Below are 15,801 nucleotides of genomic sequence, written 5' to 3'. Positions count from 1 at the left end.
TTTTTTAAAAAAAATGGGCTGGCCCGGCAAGCCTGTAGCCCACGTACTTGTGAGTTGGGCCGTCCGTTTTTTGGCTCACACAAAAAATGGGCTAGCCTGGCCTGGCCCGTAAAATGTCAAAGCCTATATGGCTTAGCCCGAATGGGGTGGGCTAGCCCATATTGACAGCTCTATTTTCTCTGGGTCAGAAGAATGGTTCTAATCAATCATGGTGTTATTAGTATCATTCTACCATTTTCTTACTCTTCAATTCTAACACTATTGTTGTTTATTTTGCTTTGGTTATCTTTACTCTTTTTGCTATAAATACTTTTTTTCTTCGATATTTTCAACATAGCTTGTTTTACTCATGTATTTCTCAAAACTGTTTAGAAAAATGTTTTTCTTGAGTCGATGGTCTATCAGAAACAACCTCTCGACCCCGCAGAGTTAGGGGTAAGGTATGCGTAAACCCCACCCTTATCAGATCCTACTTCTGGGATCACACTGGGTATGTTGTTGTTGTTGTTGTGATTGGCCCAAAGAGTTGTCTCTAGATGGATTTCTCGTCATAAGAAATAAGTGATACAGATGTGATGTGATGTTTTGCATTCAAGGCCTTTGGTAAAGCTACTAAAGGTAGAACCAGGGGGTTTCAAATAAATCACAATATACAGAGCATCAACAGTGTCAACCAATGTAAGTGACCATCAAAGGAGAGCTAAAAGTTTGAAGAAGCATTTTGCAAGGTGCAGGTTAATATCACTTTTCATTATGCAGCCGTGAGTATCCGCTGCAAAACCTTACTTATCAGAAGTTGTTTCTCAAAACAAATTAAAAAAAGAAATCTCACAAACCAAAAAAAAAAAAAGAACACAAATGAAGGAAATAAAACAGGATAAAGCTCAAAGAATTCCTTTTACTGAATACATAGCTCTAGTGCTCGACAAGCTACTAAAATTTAACCTAGCACATAAGCAATTAAAATAGTTATATTTGAGTTAATAATTCTATTCTAAATTAAAATAAATAAGTAAATAAATAAAAACCAACATGGCTCTAATCCAAATAGCTCACAGAAAGGCTTCCCTAAGTTAACAACCCAAGTCTAGTTTCCTTCTGTCTTAGCTATCCACTCATCACTTGGTATATCTCACTATTTTTTTCAATAAATCCCAAATTTCTATATACTTTTCATGAACCATGGTTTTTTTTTTTTAATTAAGCTTTGAACGTTGTACTATTTAAAGTTAACACACTGGTCACAGGTCATGAAATTCTGTCTTTTTCTCTTTCGTTTTACACTTGGTAAACCTGACTCCTTTGTCACAAACCCCCTCTATCTTTCCCACTTCTTTCCTTGGTGAGGGAACACCACCCTCAAGGTTGGAGGTGGAGAATACTTTCTACTAGGCTATCCCTACCTTATCCTCATGAAATTTGACCTTGCAACCTAAATTCTTGTCCCTCGATCACTGTTTTATAATATAAATTTCAGGTTTTGAGATTTCAAATATGTTTTAACACACTTCAATGAACATTAATGCTTTATACAACTAATCATGGGGTTCAAGCATTGAAATACTCAAAATTTCCTTTCGCAACAACCTGCATAAAATGTTACTCAAATTGAAATGACTTCTTAAGACCTTAATTATATCACAAAAGTTGGACATGAGATATGATCTCTAGTAATCTACCCTTACAAGTATGTCACAGCGAATCTAAGATACTGAAATGGAACTATATATCAGTATAGCTACTCTCATTAGGTTACTGAGCTAGTGGCATTGATGTACCTAACTGAAGCTTTCACAATTTCCTGCACCAAACAACCCTTGCCAAAATCAAAACAAACTATAAAACACTTCACTTAGAAAAAGACTAGAGTAACTCAGGACAGTATTTGCCAATTGAACCCCACAGGAGTTCAGTTCAATTGGCAAAGGTTGAGCCTGAGGGACTAGTGTCTTAGGCCACAAGTTTGAGCCTTGCGCCAAGTGAACTAATTCTGGTGTTTAAGTGGAGAAGGGTAGAGTGCAGGCCCATCATCTCCGAGTTTCTGGGGCTGCAGTAGGCCTAATAGGTTGGCTCCAGTCCAGACAGATTTCTCAGTCATTAAAAAAAACCCAGGACAGTAAAAAGGATTGAGCCATAGCCACTAAGCGCTTGCCTCAAAAATTGGAAGAATCGTTCATAGGGTTTTGAAGCTTCATATCTGACATTTATAGTGATAGATTTACTTCCTTTACTCAACCACTTAATCTATGGTATGGAGTTCAATCAAGTACCCCGTTCCTTTACAAAAATGCTTACTGCACTTATTAAGTAGAACAGCAATTGGAGGGTTCGAGGTCTTTAAAATCTTCTTACAGTTCTAACAAGATAAAACAAGTAGAAGTGTTAGATGGAGAAATAAATTCCTGATTATGTACCATTGCAGTATTCTTGGAGATTGGCAACAGCAACTTCCAGTCCTCTACTCGCAGTTGCATTACCGACAGCTGATGAGATGGTCATGGCTTGTCCTCCAATATCATCCTCAGCAAATGATCCTAGTATGTATGTGGAAAGTATGTAACTCTTCATAAAAATCAAGGAAAATGAAGAAAAGAAGTCCTAACATGAAGATCCCTGGAAAAGAAGAATATTAATGAATGTAACTGCAACTAGAAGAAGACACGATTGTTTCACTCTTGTATACCAAGAAAGAAATCCAAGTCGCATCCATTTCTTTTATCTAAAGAGGAACATCACGGAAGGAAAGGATAAGAAATCCTCAAACAAAAAAGAGCACTGTGAAGTGCATGCCTCAGTAGAATTAAGATATTAAAAAACTAAATCTAAAGTAATACGAGCAATAAAAAAGAATGAATAGTGATTGAGACAATGGGTCACTGACCAGGACCTGCAAAATCCAACAGTCACACTATACCACTCTCAGACGTCTCCAGCGGAGAATTTATGTGTAAAAAAAGAGTCACGTGAACCCATGGTCATCTGACTAAAATAGATATATTATTTGTTATAATACTTAAATATATCTAGTATTATCTGAAGGCATGATCAAAAGAGATTGAGAGGTTCACTGATTGAGAGCTAGTCCTAACTCCATCAAGTCAAGGGATCGAATCCCACTTACTGCCATTTGTTTCTTTTTTAAAAAAAAAAATCTAGAGCAGCCTTCCTTATAAAACTGCCCCCTTCATTTTTGTTTTTTTAATTTCTCTGATGACATTTTTGTGATAATATAATTAATTATTTGCTCGCCAAGTTGTTGTCATAATAACTTAGTTCTTTTTTATGAAAAAACAAAAGATATGAATCCTCTAGTCCAATTGTTCCTTTGAAATTTACATTTAATCTTTAAACAATGGTGCACCCGTTGTCTTGAAATCCTGGATTCATCTCTAGCCCGCCCAATCCTCAAAAGAGAACGTAAAAAGGAAAACAAGCAGCAGGATTTTCGCATCAGCTGTTCTATTATGCTATTTACCATAAACATGACAAATCCCTCAGTAATGGAAAACATCTGCAAAATGCAAACCATTGCACATTTTAAGGCACTGGCCAAAATGATTTGTCGTTCATAAAGTCTCATATGATTATGAGATGACAATACAGAGATACAGATCTTATGCCATGGAAACCTCATGGGAAGATAAAGTGTTAGCTTTGAGTAGTCAAGGAAGGAAAATCAAAGGGTAGCCAAGGAAGGAAAATCTAAATCCAGGGTCTAAACAGGAAAGAGAGAACCCTGCTTCAGGCTGCTCTATTCATTGCTGATTTTTTTCATTTTTAGGAGAACGGAACTGAACAGGAAAAGAAAGAGGACAACGACAAGATAGAGAGAAAATGTAGAGGTTAGATTCAGGACACTGCTATAGAACTCTAAGTTTGAAGTCTACTATATAAACTGTAAATTAAAATTTCAAGGAAAAAAAAATGCTAATGACATGTCGGCATCTTTCTTAAAACTAAGAGGCAGGTGATTTTCTTCACTTTATACATTGACTAGTAGGTAATAAACACAAGGAGTTAATACAATTGACAGCTGAAACAATCATGGAAAAAAATTTAGGTAAAGCAAGTGTAATGTTTACAACATGAGAATATCGAGGAAGCATATGGATCTCACTTAATTTTTGAGCAATCGAAGCAGCTTCCGCAACACGACTATCATCAGAAAATAAAGGAGAAAGTTCCATCAGGTCTCCTGGACTACCATTGAACTCCATCAAGTACTATCAAAGGAAGCAACTAATACTGTCAGTTTTAAAATGAGGATAGAACTTGTTTTACAGCATGGAGGAAGTAAGTCAGAAGTTCTTTTGATAACCAAGAAGTTAGCCAGTAAAGTTTACCTTTATAAGCTCTATCGTCTGACTAGCAACTTCTCTCTGAGCATCTGCACTCTAAACACAAAAGGAGATTCAATATATTCTGAAAATACTAACAGCATTCTGTGATGACATGGTCTTAAACAGCTTGGGAAACAGATCAACATAAAAATTATGGAGTTGAGCAAAAGATTCTCTTTCGTTCTACTCATAAAAGTAGGCATTTCATTATCAGCAAGAGAAACACAAAGTAAAAGTGGAAGAATATTTCTGGAAGAAAAAACAAGTTGAACTTGACCATAAAATAAAACATTAACCTTAATCAAGCATCAAAACAAGTGCTTACAAGACTTTCAAAATACAAAGAAGGTATTAAGCAGCTATACCTGTAGATGATCTCCTATTTTGGCAGCCGTTTGACCCACACTAGATATACGCAAGTCCAACCGTGCAAAACTATCAAACAAGCCGTCTACACCTTTTTCCAGCTGCACAATGCAATCTTCTTAAACTTGAGGCCTTAGGTAAAAAGAAGCTCAACGCAGCATGAAGGATATTGGACACCTTTGGAAGTAAGTACACAGGGAAGGAAGAGACACCGATCGAAACAAGTGAATCAACTCTCATTTCATAAAACAAATTTCCGAAGTACATTGAAAACAGACCCATACATACTGTGATTTAAAATGTTACTCAAAATCACTTTGTCATTATTTATTCTATCAAGACACTTACTATGGGGCAGAGTACAACACAATGAGGTAATTTATTACAAAGATATTTTCCCCAGAAAAAATATTTCCGATGACTGAAATATTAACTTCATCTCATAATGGCCATGATACTGAATTCAATACACTAACCTCAGAAAGTGTCTTTCGGTGCTCTGAATCTTGGACAACAACTTCCTTTTTAAGATCACTAAGGTTCCCATCAACCTTTGATTAAATATGAGGGGATTAGAATAAAGTCATCAGCAAAAGTATTATCTCACTGAATCCACATATAATGCTTTACCATACCTGTTTTCTGAGATCGACCAATTGTTTACAAGAATTCTTAAATAAGGATAATAAAGCATTAACTTCAGGGAATAGGGGACTTGACAGTCCTTGTGCTGACTTTCCCGCATCTGGTGGTGCTCGCAAATTCCCATTTGGTAGAGCATCACTCCCAACACCATTTCCATGAGCTTCCGTGGTATCTGATTCATCTTCTTGAAAAGAAGGCAATATCTCATTCACCAAGTTACCAAACAAGCCATCAAAGGAGAAAGCCCCCTGCATTTAGTAAATAGAGCACATTGCTGTCAGTTAACTACAAAATTTCTAAAGCTTAAGTTGGCATAATCTTCCAGTCAAATTAAATGGTATCCAAGGGATCACCTTAAAATCATCTATGTCAAGAACAAGCGGATCAGAGTCGGCAGATGCAGATCTTGAAAACCTGTCAGCCTTCATTCCGTCTCTTGTCTCTCTCATCTATTCTAAGTCAAAAGAAAATGGAACCAGAAATTATCTCTGTCGTCTTCATTAAATAACTGGATTGTAATTATTTGACAAGCAGGAAAACAAAGTCAAAAAGCAGCATAAAGTTGGTGTACAACAGAAGAACTGTGATCAGTCCTTATTTGTTCATTGAAAACAGCTATATGACAGACAACTAACGAAGAAAAAGGTAGCAACCAAAAAAAGTGAATTTTACTAATTTAAATTATGCAAGGGAAAGACAAAATCCGCAAGACTTTCAGCAGTTTCATACAAAATCAAAATTCAGATGAGATATTAGCGTCCATATTTGCCATTTCCATTAACTACTAGATCTGCTCTAGACTAACCTTATACTGAGCAGGGATACTTTTTTACCGATTAAATTCTAATTTTATTAATAAGGTCGAAAAACTCCAGCATATGAGAGGTATACCAAAAAAAGTAACGAATATAGAAATATATGATTCTCTACGAAAGACATCCAATATTCTACAGAAATGGGAACTTCATAGGTGCAAGCAAAAGACATTAAAAACATGAGGTAACCTAATCAAGCTCTTTCCCTACAAAAACTCTCTTATTTCTCTCCCTCCAAACTGTCCATATGAGTGCTAATGAAACAACATCATGTCTAGTACCTGGCATAGTCCATTGTATCATGAACTATCTTGAGATCTTCCACCCATACTCGTGATGCTCCCTGACAATTCAGTAAGAGATGATCCACATCCTCTTCTAAGTGTTTACCCTTGAGCACAAACCAACATATGTAATTGGAATCCTACTCTTTCTCATGTTTTCAACCATCAGAGTCACACCTCTAACCGCCAACCAAGCAAACAAAATTCATCTTTCTTGGCATCATGGGGATTTAAATTAATAGATGAAGGAAACTTGATTTCTCAAACTAGAAATGTAAAACAATAACTCCTCACTGCGCAGAGACGGATATTTGTTCTTACATCACCTTCAACTAAATTCTGATGTCTCATTTAAAACAAACAATACCTTATAGCATTTTATTCTACCTTATAGCACTCATCCTGATGTTATGGATATCAATGATACATGTGTTCTTTTTTGAAACTGGTAACATTTGTATTTCATATAGTACGTAGGTAGTACAGGAAAACCATATTTACAAAAGCAGAAAGGAAGTATAATCTATCCAAAAACTGAACCAAATCAGAACGGACCCTAAAACATCTATGATTGACTCAGTTTCATTGAAGTAGACATTTGTACACCAAAAGCAAAACAACAAAATACATTTAAGTTTTACATCCTGCAGGTTGTCTCCTATTCTCAAAACATCTATCGTTTCTCTCCCTCCATATAGTCCACCAAAAACAAGCAGGGATCATCCTCCATCTTACTCTATTTGTAGCCCCAACTCCAACCATCTCCCAACTGAACAGTCTCATCAATCGATCTAGGCATACTCCAAGATATGCCTCTGAGATTAAGGAAAATCTGCCACAGCTGCTCAGTAAAGTTGCAATGTAAGAAGAGATATCTCACTGTCTCATTAGCCTTACCACATAAGGAATGTCTGTTGCATAGAGAGATTCCTCTCTTGGACACATTATCCAATGTCAAAACTGCTTCAGTGGGTAGTAGCCATGTAAACCATGCCACTTTGTGTGGCACTTTGATCCTCCAGATTTGCTTCCAAGGCCATTTGAAGCCTTGAATGCCACCAAGACTTATTTGTTTGTATCCTTCTTTCATCTTGTAACTACCTTGAAGGCCAAAATATTCTGATGAATTTCCAAAGGCTAATCCATAGGGGGTATTTACCTCCTTTGTTACCCATTTATCAGCTCCTCATACTACTTGTTGATCACCCTACACCATAGTGCTTGATCCTCCTGATGGTACCTCCATAACCATTTCATCTTAAGAGCTTTGTTATGGTCTTTGAGATTCTTGCTACCTAATCCACCTTGAATCTTACTTCTGATGTTCTTCCACTTGACTAAGTGAAAGCCTTTTCTTTCCTTATTTCCTTGCCACGAGAAGTTTTTCTAATCTTGTCCAACTTCTGAACTACTGGCTAGGGAATATGGAAGATAGATAACATAAATGTAGGGAGAGCATTTAGAACAGAATTAATCAAAGTTAATCTACCTCCCAAAGAGAGGTATAGTGATCTCCATCTAGCTAGTTTCTTTTCACATTTCTCCAATATTGCGTTCCAAATGTCTACGGATCCAGACTTTGCCCCCAAAGGCATGCCCAAGTATACAGATGGCAGAGTACCTATCACTCCTTCCAAGGCCTGTGAGAGGTGTTACCATATCCAGAGCCACATTAATTTAATACAAATGGCTTTTATTCCAGTTTATATGTAGTCCAAATATGGCTTCAAAGTAAACTAGTATAAGTCTCAAAATCAGCAATTATTCCTCCTTAACCCCACAAATAATTAGTGTGTCTTTAACATACTGAAGGTGTGTGATCTCCACACAATTCCCAGTAACCGAACTGACTTAGAATTCTTGTATTCTTCCTGTAGTCTTGGATATCTTCAACATATTGTTAAGCCCCTCCATAGCTATGATGAACAGGAAGGGTGATAAGGGATCCCCTTGCCTGATTCCTCTCTGTGCATAGAAAAAGCCTTCAGGAGATCCATCGATGAGTACCAAAAACTTAAGAGTTGAAATACAAAACTTGATCCAGAGATCGATTTGCTACCAAAACCCATCTGTCTCAACATACATAGGATGAAAACCCAATATCAAGTTTGCATAGTATACAGGTTTCTTCTGGGACACTCTAGAATCAGTTGCTTTGTTAGCTATAAGAACTGCATCCATTATATGTCTAATAAAAGCCATAAGCTGTTTGTCTACCAACTTATCCACAACTCTCTTCAACCTTTCTGTCAAAACCTTGGACATTAGCTAATAGAAGCTTCCAATTGAGCTGATGAGTCTGAAGTCATTGAGTTCCTTTGCTCCTATCTTCTTAGGAATCAGTGTTATGTAGGTTGCATTATAGCTCTTCTCAAACATTCCTATTGAGCGAAAAATGTGGAAATTCCCATAATGTCATGTTTAATGATCTCCCACCATTTAAAAAAAAACATTGTGTATCCATCAGGACAAGGGCTTTGTCTATAGCACATATTTTTAAACACTCAAGTATTTCTTGTTCCTCAAAATCTGCTTGCAATGCTTCATTTTCACCCTCTGTATTGGTAGAATAGTAATGATACACGTTCTTAAAAAGCATCTAACAAATCTATAGGCCTATTCCTAGTTCGAAGAAATTCCAAGGTGATACATAAAAGGAAGACTTGAAACAGCCCTTGTCGCTAACAGGATTTATGTTCACAAAAGCCAAAATAAGTCACTCAATCAAACTCGCATGCTGGTTGCAAAGCAAAATCACAACATTAAATATCAGTGGCACTTGCTATTATTATAAAAATTTCGCCTATGTGAGCTCGCTCACATTGCGGTCCCAAGCCAGGATAAAGGAGGAGGGTGGTCAATCTGAAGCAGCCTCTCTACCCTATAAAGGTAGGGGTGAGGTTGCGTACATCTTACCCTCTCCAAATCCCACTTGTGAGATTACACTGGGTTTGTTATTCTTGTTGTTGTTGTACTTAGTATTATTATAAAAATAGAAGGTTGTGATTGGTCCAAAGGACAGCGGGTCACAGACGAATTTTTCGGTTATCAAAAAAAATAGAAATAATGGAGATGGAAAGCTGAAATGGCATATGACCATGTAATTGACAATTCCCACCAAAGTTGTAAGATCCATCGGCATTGTCAAATATAGTCTGGTTGGAGTAAGCTTGTATCTTATCTTTCAAACTAATTACCAACAGCATACCGAGCAAGTGATTCCTCCCCTATTTGTATGGAAAAGCTTTTGAAAGCCTATTAGTTAGTATTAGTAACAAAACTAATTAAGGGGTTCGTAGTTGTCGCAATCGGTTAATTTAGTTGATCTTGGCTTTGCAGGGAGACCCTTTTCTTGTATAGCTTCTAAAGGTTCCTTTAGTTTCTCTTGGCTTTGGGACAATATTCTTTATTCTATTTCTTTACAAGGCAAGTTCTGTTAAAAAGGTACCAATATGGAACAAAATTAAAAAAACAGCAGTAACCACAACAAGGTAACTACATTCCTCCCATCTACTCCAGAAAAAACATATATTGTTCCATATTTTCTATAACATGTCTTTTAGACCATAAATACGAAGTTAATAAGCATCTATTTTTAATCCCCGATACATGATGCCTTTACCCTTCAAAGAAAATTCTAGTTCTTTCCAACCATATTGTCCATAAAAAACAGAGAAATTTTTCTCCATACTATCTTTTGTTTTTTGCCATTGTTTAGTGTTGCCATGTCTTCCACAAACTCTTTATACCCGAAGACATTTCCCACTTGACACCATATATGTTTAGGAAGATCTCTCAACACTGTCTTGCCACTTTGCAATGAATGATTATATGATTAACCGTCTCTACCTCTTTTAACATGTAACCCCTATTACATAGAATACTTCCTCTCTAATGCAAGTTTTCCCAAGTTATGCAAGCTTCCTTTGTTGCAATCCAACTAAAACAAGCTACTTTAACTGATGCTTTTGGATTTCCATAAATTATTGGTTGTGATAAAGCCCTTGTTATTTTTGTAACAGACTATAGCATCAGTTGACCGTCAAAATACCGTCATTGCTTGCTTCCCAGATTAAAGAGTCTCTCATGTTGTCCTCCAATCTAGTGTCATCAAAAGCAAAAAGTGCAAAAAAAGCTCTAAGGCTTGTTGGGGCTTTGAGTGCAAACCGCAAATGAAGAATGAGCTTTAATGAAAAAAGGTGCAAAGGGAGACTCAATACAAATATATATATCTTAGTTCAAAACTAATAATTATAAGCATGAATGACAATATATGACCAAAGAAATATTAAAAAAGAATTAGGATAAAGTGAAATATCAATTGTTTAGGGTCGTTTCTTCTGAAGAAACTCATTGGCAAGGAAAAGTATGTCTCAAAACGTTGATGATGACATTGAAGCGCACATTAAGCGAGGCAAAGCACTCAACACATTTTGAGCCCGCTTCTGGACTTAAGCGTGCCATTGACAACACAGCTCCAATCTTACAGGTCCAATAATTGCATCAATCGAGCAAATTCATATACTTCCCATTGAGAGACCCCCCCCCCCTAAAGATAAGCTGTCAACCAATGCTTTAGTACAAGTCAGATATCTTTCATTTTGTTTGTGGAGCAGCTATACAAAACAAAGAACTTTGATCTAAAACTTTCACTTTCCAGACATATATCAGACAAGAGTTGGGCATTATTAACATTCCCTAGATTCAGTTTCACAAACTGATTATATTGATTCATTACATTACTGATTGTGCTCCACACTCCCAATTAAAAGAAGATTACTGAGCATGGAGCCCACATGTCTTTCCAATCACACTTGGCATCTATCAACTGTTTCCATGATTTTCGCTTTCATCATTATATCTCCAAAGCCATTTTAATAAAAGGCTTTGGTTATGCAGCTTTAGATTCCTCACCCTCACCCCCTCTTGGAACTCTTCCTGCCAAAAACAAGGGACCTACTTCTCATCCAAGGAGTTAGCAGGTAGAAAGAGTCCCCTCTCTGTCTTTTTTCTTTTTTCCTTTCATTTGACCAAATGGAACTTTTGATATCAACATTGCCTTCCCATAGAAATTTCTACCTCTTAGTACTCAACTTCTTCTCCACTGCTGTTGGCATTTTATGAAAGACATCAAATAAGTCGGTATACCATCCATGACACTGTTGATCAGTGCATGTCAACCCCCAAAAGATAAATGTTGTCTCCCGTGGCACCAGTTTACTGCTACACCTATCCAGGACCCCTATCACATCTTTGAATTCTGTTTGCCTCCAGGTGGTAGGCCTAAATAGATGGTTGGTAGTTGTTCCACCTTACAGCCCATAACATCTGTCAGATCATCAATACAATGCTCAACACTTATACTAAACACATTATTCTTGGTTCATTTACAAGTCTGATACAACCTCAAAAGCTAGTAATACTCCTCTGAGATGTAAGAGTTTATCTTTTTTTAGCCTATGCTTCTTTTAGCTTATTCTATTTATTATAAGTCTTGAGCAAGATGTTGAAGAAGCCATCGTCGACAGATTTCTCTCTAATTTACAAGCCAAAGATGAACATTGAACATGTATTGTCCCAAGATTGAGGATTGCGGAAATCTAATATCCATCTTCTATATACTTTCTCGCTAACAAAGCATACTTCCTATACCTTAGATGAGTACAAATGCTGAATGGCACTTAATGTTGCATCAGAGTTGCGTTGAGATTACGTGTCATACACATAACATAAAGTTCATTCTGATTAATGATGTTTCAAATATCCAAAATCTTGCTAATCTTTTAGGGGTTGTGAGTATCTGCATCTCCATCTAGGCTCTAGATGCAGCACTAAGGTTTTGGTTCCTATAAGTTCAAATTTTGGCAGAATGATGGCTGCCTTGGGAAAATCATACTTTTCTAGCAAAAGTAAGTCAACCTTGTGCAAACCTACGTGTGAAAATGTAATAATGAAATTCCTCTAGAATAACTGAAAGGGAAAAGAGATATTACTTAATAGTAGAGTGAAGACAATACTCTCCTCACAGTGGGTAATTCGGGCATTAGATTCTGTCATCCTTCAAGTAGGGAAGTGATTGTTGATGATTTTGAATATCCTCCAACTAACAGAGAGTAAGTGGAGGGGAGTAGTTGCAATGTACTAAGGGACTAAAACATATGATTCCCATTCTTTAGCTTTTTCTACATCTAAGTTAGTGGAGTATGGAGAGTTTTTCTTCTTCTTCTTTTGGGTAAGTAATGTAGTGGACTATGGAGAGGAACTATTGAGGGAAATTGAGTTCTCCAAGCTCAATAATCTTATGTTAGAAGCAAACTTTGAATGTGACTTATTAACTCAGTGTCAAAGACTCTGCCGATGGACTATCTCAATTTTCACTTTTAATCATCTCTCAACGTGTGAAATGAAAGACACGAAAAGTCCCCTTGCTATAAGCTCTCAACACCAAGAAGTATGTGCACATGACATGTTGATGATAGTAGAAAATGGCATGTGGCGAGCAAGGACAAAAGAAATGCATTGGAACACCTTTACATGTTATGGTCACTTTGATGGAAGAAATAGAAATGATTTTAATGCTATTGAAAGTCTCGATTGGGAATCAAAGGGCTCCATTTACTTCTTATCTAAATAATGTTGAAATGTCTAGATGGACAGATAAGTGACAGCATAGCTTTGTAAATCATAAGACCATCTTTAGCAGCATCGCCTTCTCCTTCTGATTTCCATACATCTCAATATAGGTTCCGGTTTAAGGCACATACTCCGAGCTGCTAAAGTGCAATACGCGATTGTTCCTTCCCACCTTTAAGCTGGTTGAGAGCGTATAATATTGGCTAATTTCAAGTTTCTGCATCATCCTTTCTCTTAGAATATCCTAGGATTGCAAATTCCGCCGTCCTATATATCTTTTTTATTTAAGGTAATTTTTTTACTAAAAATGGCAAAATCTCTGGTATATAAGCAATAAATATACCAAAAAGTAGAGAATTTACAACATTTGTTGTCCTATTTATCTTAGGGTCGCAGAAATTTAGTTTACCCTATATTTGGTGGAATAATAAAATTTTCAGATATCCAATAACTAGCAATTTCAGAAGATAAAGCCGTGAATTCCTTCCTCTTTTAAGAATCTGATCTGTTTCCCAATAACTGGAGAATATTAGACACTGCCACTTCAGTGGAAGTAGATGAGATATCATCACCGTATCACTCAATATCAGAGCAATTATTAACAGGCAAAAAGCAGAAATACAAAATATAAGCAACATGTACATCAAAAATAGCAGCCCAAGTAACATCAAGATGTCCATAGTAAAGCAAAATTAAGGAACCAACTGTTTTACTCCAATTTCAATCTAGAACAAAGATGTGAGCAAGAGAAATTCTTTAGCATATATAGTTGCAATAGCAGAGATCAACTAATGAAATTATAATAATATCTTCCTAAACGACTCAGATGTGAAGCTGAAGAATATTAATCCTCACTACAGACTTAGAAAACTAAAAGTTTCAGATTCAAACCCTTCAATTACAGAAATTTAACAGCAAAAAAAGAAATCAAACAAAATAAGAGCTGATCGCTACTAACATCCAGTTAAACCTGCAAGGGTATTACTTTTTTTTTTCATAAACCCAATTTGTTAGATAATCAACTACACAGCAACACAATTGCAAGAAGTTAAAAACATATAGATAGAGTAAACTATTTAAAGAAATAACTCGCCTCTTTTGCTCAATTATGGTTGGAGAAATGGTGAAATGGAGTTCGCTTTGTTCCCAGCAAAATGGCGATCAAGATGAACTGTAGAAAAATCTCAGGATTAACAAGAAGAAGAATACGGCTTTCCTTGAAGATCTCAATGAGCTTTACTTTATTTGTTTATTAGTTTCTCCGTTGTAGACCGAGAAGTTGAGTTAGCAGAAGAGTCATGGAGTAAGGGACAAATGAAGGAGAGGTTACAGGTAGGATCCAGTCATTTTATTGGGCCGGGTGACCTGTTTACCTGGCCTCTTCTTTTTCACCTCTCAAAGAAATGGACTGTGTAATTCAGTCAATTACATTCAAATTGTTCAAAAATATATTTTATTGAATAATAATATAAAACTATATAAACAAAAACAGAAATAAGGGAAAATATTTTATTTATTATTTTTTTCCTGTTTATTAATATTGCGGAATGAGAAATAATTTTTAAATGGTATAAAATTATTGAATGATACATCTCCTATATGAGAGATTGCGAGTGTTAAATAAGATATGTTATACAAAATATTAATATTGTATATGTATATTTTCAATTATTGAATATAATAATTCATAACACTCTTTCTTGATGTCCTGTAAAAGATAATGTATCTTGTTATAATTTTAATATATTAACTTCAATGAAAAGAGTATAGTAAAAAAAGTAGTATATATATATCTCGTAAAAGGCTTTTGAGTATTGTCTTATTAAATATTTTATTACAAAAATTCGGTCGGACAAATTCATAAATAATGGGAAAAAGTACGATGCGTACTTTACTTATCCATGATGAAAGTTTTAATTGATATCTATAGTCGATGCATTTCAATTTAATATCTTAATTTTTAAATGTTGGTGTTGGTAATGCTTTAAAAAAGTTTCAATATTATCACTTGAACGGATTTGTTAACACCTATTTCACCACTTCGTTGAAAATCATGTATAAAAAAAAATTGGTGCAATATGATTAATTCGTTCTTCTTGATATATATTTTCTTTAGTTGAGCTATAGAGCAATATTATTTTCATACATTTTTTTGTAAATCTTTGTTTGCATAAAAAGATTGTATAATTGCAAAATATATCGGGTCATTAATCTGACCATACACACTCCGTGCTGACTTCATAAGAGATTACTAGATTTGCATAATTTAAAGAAATGGCGACTATTTATTGCTTCATCGAATATCATAATATAATTACACTTACATATGTTAATAAATAACTTACTTAAGATCTGACTTTATGTGGTAGACAAATTAATTGCATCTGCATAAACGATTATTTCTTACTTGGATGTATTAGAACAAAATAATTTCAAATTGATTATTTGAAAATATCTAAATATATGCTTAACTGTCACGACCCAAACCCGGGCCGCGACTGGCACCCACACTTACCCTCCTATGTGAGCGAACCAACCAATCTAAATCCTAACATTTCAATTTAATATCAACGGATAGTAATGCGGAAGACTTAAACTCATTAATAAAAGACAATTCAATAACTTCTAAAATTCAACATCTATTATTCCCCAAAATCTGGAAGTCATCACCACAAGAACATCTATGATCAAATTACTAAACTAAGAGTATTCTAAGAA

The 15,801-nt window shown here is 35.6% G+C and overlaps 1 protein-coding gene across 2 annotated transcripts in view; it reads right to left on the bottom strand.

The window, feature by feature from the left end:
- The window catches only part of LOC107014686 (exocyst complex component SEC10b-like), a 37,294-nt gene extending 22,883 nt beyond the window's left edge, over window positions 1-14,411 (bottom strand). Inside the window, exons 1-8 of one of the 2 annotated variants that reach the window (XM_015214713.2) lie at window positions 14,177-14,411; window positions 5,705-5,805; window positions 5,342-5,599; window positions 5,183-5,257; window positions 4,706-4,807; window positions 4,344-4,394; window positions 4,118-4,223; window positions 2,415-2,534 (exon numbers count right to left, since the gene is read on the bottom strand). In XM_015214713.2, coding sequence (XP_015070199.1) covers window positions 2,415-2,534; window positions 4,118-4,223; window positions 4,344-4,394; window positions 4,706-4,807; window positions 5,183-5,257; window positions 5,342-5,599; window positions 5,705-5,800 — 808 coding nt within the window. In that variant the 5' untranslated portion in view covers window positions 5,801-5,805; window positions 14,177-14,411. The remainder of the gene's footprint in view (window positions 1-2,414; window positions 2,535-4,117; window positions 4,224-4,343; window positions 4,395-4,705; window positions 4,808-5,182; window positions 5,258-5,341; window positions 5,600-5,704; window positions 5,806-14,176) is intronic. The other variant, XM_015214712.1, reaches the window with a different exon arrangement.
- Between the last annotated feature and the right edge of the window lie 1,390 nt (window positions 14,412-15,801).

The sequence above is a fragment of the Solanum pennellii genome, chromosome 3 (genome assembly GCF_001406875.1).
Source record: "Solanum pennellii chromosome 3, SPENNV200".
NCBI classification, from domain to species: domain Eukaryota; kingdom Viridiplantae; phylum Streptophyta; class Magnoliopsida; order Solanales; family Solanaceae; genus Solanum; species Solanum pennellii.
Note: the sequence above shows the minus strand (reverse complement) of the source record. Positions and strands in the feature narration are given on the sequence as shown.